This window comes from Dreissena polymorpha, unplaced genomic scaffold (assembly GCF_020536995.1).
Source record: "Dreissena polymorpha isolate Duluth1 unplaced genomic scaffold, UMN_Dpol_1.0 chrUn006, whole genome shotgun sequence".
NCBI lineage: Eukaryota > Metazoa > Mollusca > Bivalvia > Myida > Dreissenidae > Dreissena > Dreissena polymorpha.
This window is the reverse complement of record NW_026273320.1, coordinates 177,598-190,338: the sequence shown is the minus strand read 5'-3', so window position 1 is coordinate 190,338 and position 12,741 is coordinate 177,598. Positions and strand designations below refer to the sequence as shown.

Here is a 12,741-nt window from a genome sequence, read left to right as displayed (position 1 = left end):
GGCGCCTAAAGTCTCTACTGATAAATGTGTCGATTACATCTACGCTTATAGGTCCCAATCCTCACATGTAAGTTAAATTTTCGTGAGTAAAACAAAACACCAGTGCCATTTACGAGCAAACACTAAGCAAATCCGGCGTTTGCTTGTAATTGTTCTGATATTGTTGCGGGAAATTCACATGGAATATATTGAATTTATAATCTATGTTACTATACCATATCTAGCATTGAAATTTTTGCTATTGCTATAAGGAACGCTGATTTTTTATGCCCCCGGATCGAATGATCAGGGGTATATTGTTTTTGGCCTGTCTGTCATTGTATGTGTGTGTGTCTGTCCCAAAACTTTAACCTTAGTCATAACTTTTGCAATATTGAAGATAGCAACTTGATATTTGGCATGCATGTGTATCTCATGGAGCTGCACATTTTGAGTGGTGAAAGGTCAAGGTCATCCTTCAAGGTTAAAGGCCAAATATATGGCTTCAAAGCGGCGCAGTAGGGGGCATTGTTTTAACAAACACAGCTCTTGTTTATGGGTTAACTTTATTTTATGATATATTTTACAAAATTTGTTGATTTTGAGTATTTATGTGGCTTTTACTCAACCATTTTTATTGCTAAAGCATAATATTTTCTAAAATGTGCTATAGGTTTGTGGAGCAAACTGTGGAACTGTTATATACTGACTATATATGTTAACCCCTAACATCCTTTGCAGATGCCGCACAGTCACTTTGTTATTAAACTTCTTAGAGGAAAAACTTGTAGTGTTATTTCTCACTACTTTGTGAAAACTCATTGTAGTAATATTACACATTAATAAGTACTAATACTAATTTAGCAATGAAAACATGAGTGTATCTTACACAATAGTGTTACTAAACATTACAACAACTCCTTATTTGCAAGACACATTTTTAACAAGTTGTTATCCATTTATTTCTAAGTTATAAGCCCTTGAATGTAGCCGTGGGCATGGCAGCTATGCCTGTGATACAGTTGCGCGGGAGTATTCTTAGTGACGACTCTAGTTAAATTTTTCTGTCACAAATAATAAATAATTGCATGTTACAAAACAAATACCTGATAAAAGCAAAAAGTTTGAATGTGCTTTGTACAAAAGTATTGCAACCTTAAGTTTTGAAACTTTAACTTGCAAAAAGACATAAATTTACAAGTTTTATCAGAATAAATATTGTGGATGAAATTTAATGCCCCCATCTTGAATAAAATAACTGAAAACAGACTGTAATAATATTATTTGTAACAATTAATTGATTTACAATTGTTTCAGATTTATGATGGTATGACAATTGATGACCCCCTGATTGGCACATACTGTGGGCTGTCATACCCCTCTGAGATTGTGTCCACGTCCAATGTCCTGTTGGTGCAGTTCTACTCTGATGGCAGCATGGAAGGACCTGGTTTTAACGCTACATACACGCAACAAGATGGTACTTTTTAGATAATGCAGTACATTTTTATGCTCAATGTTTCCTCCAAAAGTTAGAGCTCTGCTACTCACCCAAATGTCAGCTCTGGGTAATCCTCTGGGAAATGTAAAAGTGCAACATCTCCATACTGTTTCTTCTATTAGTGTTCAATTTAAACTTCATACCTGTGTTAAGGGTCACTGTTTTTGGTCACTGGCCCAGTTCCATAAGTATTACCTAGCAAAATAATGCGCATTTTGGTACTTTCAGGTTCAGGTTAAAACTTGCATGCAAATACATTGTACTCTCGATATCTCTTGGCCAATAGGGTCTTTGCCCCCCCCCCCCACCCCACACCAACCACCAGGTGGAATTTTAGGTACATGTTCTTGCATGAAAGACACGTTTTGAAAATTTAAGGCACAATAGGTGTTAGTTATTCTGTCATTTACATTTGGTAGAAAATGATTTGTTTGGTGTACCATCGACAATGCGTGTTAGAAAGCTTTGAGACTTAAATGGGTGTTGTCTATGAACACTATAAACACACCCATGTGATCTTAACCTCATTTTGACCTTGACATTGATCTTGTTTGGATTAAGAATGTTATAATTAGTGGACCATTTATGACACAGTTTGTCTCTCATCAATACTGCTTCCTAAAACGCTTTTATACTTGCGTTGATGTCTTTCAACACTATCAAAGCACCCACACCACATGACCTCATGAACTTGATATTGACCTTATATTGGACTGAGAAGGTAAGAGTTCTGGGTATTCTTTTCAATTGAGAATTTGATGAACATCAATGCTACCTACTTTAAATCTTAATTGTATTTTGAGCTGAAACTTATTAAAATGGGACAATGAATATCATCAAGGCCTCTACTAGGGGGTGCATCTGCTTTTATTGAATGCAGCTTCCTCTTTTTTCAATTTGTTGTGTTTATTGTTAAAGTAAGGATTATTTGATATTAAAATCTTTTGTTTATGGTGACAATTATATAATTCCTTTTATATTGTGCCTAGATGTGTAGCTCACATGAGCACAACATTCTATTGTGACTCCTGAATTTTCTGATTTTTATTTCAACCATTTGTACACTTAACCATAATGGTAAACACTTGTTAGCTGTATAATAACCTCTATTTGCACTATATTTCACATAAGTTACCATACCTCTAAATGCAATATACTTCACATGTGTTACCATACCTCTAATTGCAATATTTTTCACATATGTTACCATACCTCTAATTGCAAATATATTTCACATTAGTTACCATACCTCTTATTGCAATATATTTCACATTTCACATCTGTTATCAATTTTTACAAACCAAGCCCTGTGTGGGGGAGCATTTACCTCGTCATCTGTGCCACAAGTCATCACTTCACCAGGCTTTCCCTCGGCTTTCCGTCGTGATGTACGGTGCCGCTGGACTATTGATGCTCCCATGGCAACGGACCAGGTCGAGGTGATGGTCACAGCCTTGAACTTGCAGTCTTCGTCAGCCTGTGATACGGAGTACTTGGAACTGAGGGATTATCCTCTGGTAGTTAGCTTTAAGTTTGAACCTTTTTATTTAGGCCTGATTGCATCCAAAGCCTTATGCTGATTGAGACAATATAAAGACTGAGTAAAAAGACTAGTTGTCTCTTGGAATCTAAAAATTCTACCTGAGTGGGGATTGAATCTGGGGATATTTGTTACAAGGCAGTTTCAATTTCCATTATTACACTTCCCAACCAGTATTTTGTTTAACTTTTGGGGAATTTTATGATTTAATGGATTTTTTCAGACCAACATGATAACATGTTTAAACTCTACTTTGTTTACTTTGTTATAACACATTAAACAACTGCTTAGCTACAAATGCTTGATTAGATTATAATCAAACTTCGTGAGATGAACATAAGAGATGACATAAATGATAGTACTAACATAGTACTAGCATAGTAAATGTACATTTTGTTGCAAATGAAGTCCTCTTAAAAAAAAGTTATTGCTAAGACAGGTATTCTATGGAAAAATATAAAATGTATAAATTTTTAACAGGTGAATAAGGCCTAATTTCACCTCTAAATTGGACCTCCTAAATTCACTGCGCACTGTTGCCATCATGTTTGTAGCTTTCGCGTCCCCTTTTGTACATCATTGCTGTTTTCAGTCATATTTTGGTTAAATTATAAATATTTGTAGTGATATGTAGGCTTTTGCATGCGATTGTGTAATTGATAGTTTTTGTTTTTCAGTATAATTTGTTACCTTATTATCTTGGACAACAAATTCATGTTAAACATCTATTGAGCATCCTTTGTCATTTTATGTATTTATTTTATTTTTTCAAAAAGTCTGTTGACAGCGCATGTTTGGCTAGTAAAAAATACAGTCTTCTACTTTCATTGAAATACTTCATTAGATGGCTGAACATTATTTCAAAATGATACTAATTTTGTCTTGTTACAGCTCATTTGAATTAAAAAACAACAACTGCTGTCCCTAAAAGTAATATGGCAAATACATAAATATATATGTTAATTTGTTGAGTTCAGTCAGTGTGCACATGTTTGCAGGGTTTACAAGGTCGTTCAGTACATACATGTGGAGTAACCCCACCGCCGGTGTTTGACTCTGTTGGACGGACCATTCAGATCAACTATGCTGCTACTGCTGGCTCTAGCAAAGGATTCTCACTAACCTACGCAACAGCTAGTAAGGATATTTGCTTTATCTTTATTGGCAGTTTTTCTTGTCATCATTTGAATCTCTCACATTCATGCTGAAAATTTTGCTTGTATCTTAGAAAGTTATCAATTATTTAACCATGCTGTGTGACTTAATTTAAAATAGTAAGTTATCTTAAAATTATCAGTTATTGTTTTGGCATTGAAGTTGCAAATAAAATGCCAGTTCCTTCCATAAGCTGAGCTGTTGTCTTAACTTTGTAGTCTCAGTAAGTTGCACGGTCACCTCTACCAACACATGTTATTTGTCAGGTCCAGTTTTTAAATCAAGATGTTTGAGATTTTGTTGGGGAAAAAAATTCTGTCAATGTAATTATTACTTACCCCATGCGCATACAAATTGACTGGTCACTAAATAAATCATTTGAACAGTACGAACATTATGATCAACGCTACATTTAGTATTGATCATCAACATAGTGTGGTGTTTCCAAACACTACCTTATTATAAATCTAAACAATGGATTTCCGAATTTCCAGATTATTTCAGTAATCATATTCATCAAGAGAAAAATTTAATTGCTTGATTCGAATGGGCACGTTGAGTTTTTACAAAGTTGAATTTCACATAAAGTTAACCGTATAGGGCATTACACATTATCATGCATTACAATCCTGTCATGTTTAAGTAAATGTTTTTAAAGAGGCTGTTGACCAGGTAAGGGCTGGGAACACTTCTTCCAAAATTAAACATTTTTCTCTTAAAATGAAAAAAGATGCGCTCTTATATCTTCCAAAATTGATTGTTTATTTTGATTGTGTACATATTGGTACCTTATGTGAACTACTTGTTACAAATTTGTTAAAACTTTTAGACTTATCAATCACAATTTTATTTTAGCACAAATATTCAGGTTTGCAAGACCTAAAATTTTAGCAATACGATCTTTTCAGAATAGAGAAAATGAAGGAATTAAACTAAGCACACTGGTAGGCTTTAACAGGATTTAGTGTGTTCCAGACTTTTTTTACTAAATAAGTGCAAACAAATCATCGTTGTAGATTGTAACCGGACATATGGAGGCAACTCAGGACAGATCTTCAGCCCGGGCTGGCCAGGTCGCTACCCAATCAACGCCAACTGCAGTTTCAACCTGACGACCCCTGCAGGCACGATGATTTCCCTTTACTTTAACGCTTTCCAGTTGGAACCTCATCGCAGCTGTGAATACGATTACCTTGAGGTAATACTGATCAACCCTTTTACCACTCAGACACTCACTTTGATCAAATATCTCGTACAAATTTTGAAGGGTTTTCATTGAATTTGGTTACAATATTAAGGTCCTTGTGGAGATGTGCAGAAGGCAGAAGTCAATGTCACCACAACAAGGTAAAAAGCATCTCTGCGGGGCTATGGCTGTTATTAGGACTGCCTTGCTTTTTTATTGTTATGAAATGACAGCATGAGAGGCAAACAGTAAGCTACCAAGTTTTACATAGGAAGTAATAACTGTAATACAAGCAATGAGTTGATGTAATATCACCTTGTTGAGCTGTAAGTGTTGAAGTATAAACCAGTCAGAGGGAAGATTTGCCATTATCATAACTTCCAGATATGATACCTGTTTATTGCAGATTGTGAACAGCACCGATACCTCTGTGTACGCTAAGCTGTGTGGTTGGTCCTTACCAGACCCAGTGTTTGTGCCCAGTAATATTGTCAGGTTCCGCTTTGTGACCGACAGCTCTGTGACCCATCCAGGATATGACATCACCTACACTGCTACTTCACAAGGTCAGTGGTTGTTAATCTGCTTCAATACATTGAGTTGGGTGTGCTAAACATTAATGAACATTTATAATAACAGGCTCTTAACCTTACACATTTTATAAAGAACATGATTATCAAACATTTGAAAATTAGACCAGATTATTTATATTTAGAAGTATTTTTAATGTTTAAGATGTGATTTACATAGATGCTAGATCCAAAACTAACAACTTTTAGCTTAATTTGCCATTAAAGCTTTGAGTAACTCAGCCATGTTCTGATTGAGTATTAAAAAAAAAATATATATAAAAATATATATATATAAATATATGTCAGCAGCCCTCTGTAAAAAGGGGGTTTAATGCATGTGCGTAAAGTGTTGTTCCAGATTAGCATGTGCAGTCAGCCCAGGCTTATCAGGGACGACACTTTCTGGCTTATCTTGATTTTTGCTAAGAAGATTTTTTCTTAAAACAAAAAATATAATAACATCATAAAGTGTCTTCCCTGATTAGCCTGTGTGGACTGCACAGGCTAATCTGGGACGTCACTTTATGCGCATTCATTAAACCACTGTTGAGCACGGCCCATATATATATTATGAACCTTGGATAAAAAAAGAATTGTAATGTCAGTATTGCTAAGATCAGAATACATTTTAGCTAAGGCTTGTATTTTAATTGTTTAAATCTCACTTTTGGGGCATCCATGCCCAATCAACACATATCTTGTGCTTATTCCCATACCTACAAAAGTAGCATATTATATATAAATAAAATTATCTATCACTGCCAGGACTTGGATGTGGTGGTAACATCACAGGTATCAACGGCAGTTTTACCAGCCCTGGTTACCCAGGCAACTACTCTGAGGCCAGCACCTGCACGTGGCTTGTGCGTGTGCCTGCACGCAGGGTGATTGTGTTCACCTTCACTGACATGCGCATGCTTGACACGGTTAATTGCGCCACAGACTATGTGATCGTGTTTGATGGGGACAGTGACACTGCCGACCAGTTTGGAAGGTTCTGTGGTGATGTGAGTACAGTAGGGGTCATATTTATAAAGCATTTAAGAAAAAAATATTTTAGAGATGTAGAGATAGACATATTATGGAGAAATATTTACAGTTGATTAACTGTGTGACATGTAAGTATTTGATACTTGAAAATATTATGAAATGAGGCATATCTGTTGTTTTAGACCAGATTTAAGGCACTTCAGGAAAAATAAAAATGAAACAACCACATACATAATAAGTATTTAATCAAGAGATGGACTCTGTTTTTTCTTAGAACCTTAAAAGCTTTGTTTATATTGGCCTCCTGTCTTGTCAATATTTTGCACCGTCAGTCTCTGAAAATATACATCTGGTTCATTTGTTGTACATGTAATCTCCATGAACACAAAGGGAAATATATATTGTGATTTAAAGGAGTATTTATTGAACCTATTTTTTATAATGAATTGGTTCATTAATCAATGTTACAATGTCATGATTATATCTGTCAGTTTGTTATTTGTGCAATTGTATTCTGCATAGAAAAGAAAAAAAACACCTCTAGTATTTTAGTTTAACTGTTGCTTTTGTGCAGGTTATAGGCATGCATAAAAAATGTGTGCAGAGGAGTTCTACAATCATTTTTGAACAAACAAATGGTATTAAAAGAGATGTGTTTGTTAGAAACACTATGTCCCCTTCTGCGTCGCTTCGAAGCTATATATTTGACCTTGAAGGATGACCTTGACCTTTCACCACTCAAAATGTGCAGCTCCATGAGATACATATGCATGCTAAATATCAAGTTGCTATCTGAAGCGACATAGAAGTTATGAGCATTTTTCGAAACCTTAACATAAAGTGTGACAGAAGCACAGACAGACGGACGGACGGTCCGATCACTATATGCCCTCCTTTGGGGCATAAAAATCATAAAAGAAAAAGCAAAATCATTTAAAAGGTGTCATAATACAATTAAATTTAAAACGCAATCCTAATAATGCAATTGAAACTACATTTTGATGTCCCTCTATTACAGGAAGTTCCTGTTGCTATGACTACCAGGACCAACGCGGCATTTGTGAAGTATGTGTCCAATGGACAGAGGGCAGCTCTAGCCTTCCGAGCAAGGTTTACGAGTTGAATGTCTCAGTGCACTGTACATAGCAAGCCAGCGTGGCTTATTCACATTTCAACAGAATTAAAAGGGATGTAACACTATCAACACATTACAACAAAGTTAAAAAGGATGTATCACTATCAAATATACATGTAGCATGTTCTCAAACTAGTAAGAACCTCATGAATATTTCTAAGTGATACTTTTAGTTCACCTGAGCACAACATGCTAATGGTGAGCTTTTGCGATCGCCTTTTGTCTGTGGTCCCTCATGCGTCAACATTTGCCTTGTAAATACTCAACGTTTATTGACCGATCTTCATGAAACTTGGTCAGAAGATTTGTTCCAATGATATCTTGGACGAGTTGGAAAATGCTTCATGTTGATTGAAAAACATGGCCGCCAGGGGGCAGGGCATTTTTCCTGATATGGCTATAGAAAAATATTGTGAACACTCTAGATGTCACATTTATTGTCTGACCTTCATGAAACTTAGTCAGAAGATTTTTCCCAATGATATCTTGTTCTTAAAAGGTTCCACTAGGTTGAAAAAAAAATGGCCATCAGGCATTTTTTCTTATATGGCTTTAGTAAAACATTTTTAACACTCTAGAAGTCAAATTTATCGTCCAATCTTCATGTTCTAATGATAAATTGGATGTGTTCGAAAATGGTTTTGGTTTGTTGAAAAACATGGCCACTAGGGGGTGGGGCATTTTTTCTAATATGGCTGCGGTAAAATTTTGTTTACACTCTTAAAGTCACATTTATTGTCCAATCTTTATGGAACTCTGTCAGAACATTTGTTCTAATGATATCTTTATTAATTCAAAAATGTTTTGGTCTGTTGAAAAACATGGCTGCCAGGGGACGGGACATTTTTTTCCTTATATGGCTATAGTTAAACCTTGTTTACTCTCTATAAGTCACATTTATGGTCAAAATAGGGGCGCCAGGGTGCAGGGCCTTTTTCCTTATATGGCTATAGAAAAGCCTTATAAGCACTCGAATAGTCACATTTTTATTGTCCCCTAACGGTTTCACCGGAGGGGACTTATTGTTTGCGCTCTGTCTGTCAGTCTGTCAGTCAGTCAGTCAGTTTCTGCATCATGCGATAACTTTAAAAGTTCTTCATATTTTTTTCATGAAACTTGAAACATGGATAGATGGCAATATGGACATTATGCACGTCATTTCAGTTTGTTCCTACGTCAAAAATTCTGGTTGCTATGGCAACAAATAGAATAGAATTACTGCTGAAAATGGTGGTTTCTGGGTCCTGTGATAACTTTAAAAGTTCTTTTTTTTTTTTCATGAAACTTGAAACATGGATAGATGGCAATATGGACATTATGCACATCATGTCATTTTGTTCCTTCATCAAAAATTCTGGATGCTATGGCAACAAATAGAATAGAATAACTGCTGAAAATGGTGGTTTTCTGGGTCCTGCGATAACTTTAAATATTTTTTCATGAAACTTGAAACATGAATAGATGGCAATATGGACATTATGCACATCATTTCATTTTGTTCCTACGTCAAAAATTCTGGTTGCTATTTCAACAACAAAAATTCTGACAATGGTGGAATTTCTGACAATGGTGGAGCCGGTAGGGGACTATATTGTTCGGCAATAGTCTTGTTATTCATGAAACTTGGTCAGATATTTTTCCTTATATGGTTATAGTAAAACCTTATGAAAACTCTTGAAGTCATATTTATTGTCCAATCTTTATGAAACTTTGTCAGAACATTGGTTCTTATGGTAACAGGGCTAAGTTGAAAAATAGTTCCTGTCTGTTGAAAATATGGCCGACAGGGGGATGGACATTTTCCTTAAAAAGCTATAGTAAAACTTTCTTAACTCTCTTGTTGATATTTTGGCCAAGTTTGAAAATGGTTTCAGAAACATATAAAAAATTGCTGAGAGCAGTTCAGTTCCTGGAGTCGCAGGTGAGTGACTGTGTGCCTCTGGCCCTCTAGTTTTGTATGTGAATGTGATCTGAATTCACCAAAGAAAGTACTCGTTATCCTATCATCATGCCTTTTTTAGCTCACCTGAGCACAACGTGCTCATGGTGAGCTTTTGTGATCGCCTTTTGTCCTTTGTCAGTCATCCCTCGTGCGCCGTCCGTCGTCAACATTTTGCCTTGTGAACACTCTAGAGAACACATTTATTGTCCGATCTTCATGAAACTTGGTCAGAAAATTTCTTTCATTGATACTTCGACTGAGTTCGACTGGGTCAAAAACTAGGTCACTAGGTCAAAAATTAGAAAAACCTTGTGAACACTGTAGAAGTCACATTTGATGCCAAATCTTCATGTAACTTTGTCAAAATGTTTGTCTAAATGATATGTTGGTTGAGTTCAAAAATGATTCCGTTCCGTTGAAAAACATGGCCACCAGGGGGCAGGGCAGTATTCCTTATATGGCTATAGAGAAACCTTGTGAACACTCCAGAAGTCACAATTTTTGCCCAATCATCATGAAACTTGGTTACGTTTGCTTGAAAAACATGGCTGCCAAGGGAAGGGGCATTTTTCCTGTATATGGCTATAGTAAAATCTTGTTAACACTATAGAGACCACAATTATTGTCTAATCATCATGAAACATCATCGTGAAACTTGGTCAAAAGATTTGTCCACATGATATCTTGGATGGGTTCGAAAATGGTTTTGGTTGCTTTAAAAACATGGCCACCAGGGGCGAGGCATTTTCCCTTAACTCCCTATATATGGCTTTAGTAAAACCTTGAAAACACTCTAGAGGCCACATTTATTGTCCAATCTAAATGAAATTTGGTCAGAAGATTGGTCTCAATGATATCTTGGATGAGTTCGAAAATAATTGTTTGCTTGAAAAACATGGCTTCCAAGGGGCAGCGCATTTTTCCTTATATGGCTATAGTCAAATCTTGTTAACACTCTAGAGGCCACATTTACTGTCCGATCTTCATGAAACTTGGTCAGAAGATTCATCCCGATAATATCTTGGAAGCGTTAAAAAATGATGCCGGTTGATTGAAAAACATGGATGCCAGGGGGCAGGGCATTTTTCCTTATTTGGCTATAGTAAAACCTTGTTAACACTCTAGAGGCCACATGTATTTTCCGATCTTCATGAAACTTTGTCAGAAGATTTGTCCCAATAATATCTTGTTATCTCAGGTGAGCGACTTTGGGCCTTTCAGGCCCTCTTGTTATTTGTTGTCCACTCAAACCTTCACCACTTATCAAGGTTTTTGTTTTTTAAGTCAAGCTTAATAAATGTTTCTGTGTACAACACCTACTTAGTATACTCTATATATAGTGTTTATTATTTGTATTATATTTTGTTATTTGTTAAAAACTTTTCAAATAACGATTTATATGTAATATACAGTCAATATATATTTTTAGTTGTTATGCATTACTTTAGCTAATTTATGAGTTTTAATAGTATACTAAATGTAAGGTTAATTTATATTTTATGGTTGTTATGCTATATTTTAGTACATTTTATTAGTTGTGATACTAAAGCCGAGTTATTGTGATACATGCCTGACACACCATTTTATTGAATCTACCGGTAATTCTAATACGTACCATCCCAGTATATTTATTTTATATGATAATCAGTAATTCAACATTTTAAAACGCTTCTATTGAGCGAGCCAATCTTGTTCAATTAAAATACTAACGTTTCTTCTCCATCAATAGTTGTTTAGAGAATTACATTGTTTACTAGAATGTTTTAAAATCCAAAGGTTAATAGTAGTCAAAAACTGCCGACATTTAATGAAACTGGTAATTGCAATCTCTTTAGAAGAAAACGTTAAGAGTTTGACTCTTGTACTGTAGTTAAAAGTGTTGAATCCATTAAAACAATTATGTTCTGTTTTACTCCATTTTGGCAATTAATTCTAAATGCTGTCTATTACTTCATTTGTCAGGCCCGTCGTCAGCATTTTTAGAGTGGTGTGGCGAAATTAAGGTAAATAATTAGTGTAAATAAGAATAGAACAATAGCTGTTTCTGTCAAAGTACAATTTCATAGTGGAAAGTATGTGGCTAAAGGATATCTTTTTAAAATGAACAAAACAGACGCTAATTTAAAAAGACCACATATAACATATTCAAAGTATGTGATATTCAAAGACAGGTGCTTCAAAATGCATAACCACACATTTTGATCTTAAAAAAGCCCACAATAGCCTTTTGCGGCATCGGGAAGAATTTGTCTCTTATGAAAAAACCACTAGCTGTAGCAAGCACATATGCTATTTTAGCTTTACAACACTCATTAGTCTCGCCATATTCACATGTAACCATCCTTTATGTGATTTATCTATGTGCCATATGAGCAGTCGTGTCTGTTTGTAAATATGCTTTATTGTAGAACATCGGGATAATCGGATAAAGCCTCCAAATTAAACCGGAGTATACTAAAACATTCCAGATATTATATGTATATGTGTTTGCCAATTATTATAAATATGATATATTGTAATACACGACTGTATTTTCTGATATTTTCTTTTTGTTGTGAATGCTTTCTGTCTTTTATTTAGATGATAATTCGAACATCATAATATTTAAACGGAGCTTAAAATATTTCCTAAAATGTTTCATTTTTTAAATTGAAAATGCCTTGCCCTCGCCATTCGAAGGATGATGGTATGGCGTTTTTGGTGTTAAAGATTTTCTTGCGCATGCGCGTGTGTCCGATTAC

At 35.3% G+C, this 12,741-nt stretch overlaps 1 protein-coding gene across 1 annotated transcript in view; it reads left to right on the top strand.

Moving 5' to 3' along the window:
* Positions 1 to 12,541, top strand: part of LOC127863354 (cubilin-like) — a 93,189-nt gene extending 80,648 nt beyond the window's left edge. The window contains exons 61-67 of the mRNA XM_052402823.1: positions 1,297 to 1,459; positions 2,786 to 2,997; positions 4,019 to 4,157; positions 5,192 to 5,373; positions 5,768 to 5,927; positions 6,699 to 6,940; positions 7,942 to 12,541. Coding sequence (XP_052258783.1) covers positions 1,297 to 1,459; positions 2,786 to 2,997; positions 4,019 to 4,157; positions 5,192 to 5,373; positions 5,768 to 5,927; positions 6,699 to 6,940; positions 7,942 to 8,046 — 1,203 coding nt within the window. The 3' untranslated portion in view covers positions 8,047 to 12,541. The remainder of the gene's footprint in view (positions 1 to 1,296; positions 1,460 to 2,785; positions 2,998 to 4,018; positions 4,158 to 5,191; positions 5,374 to 5,767; positions 5,928 to 6,698; positions 6,941 to 7,941) is intronic.
* The last annotated feature ends 200 nt before the right edge of the window (positions 12,542 to 12,741 follow it).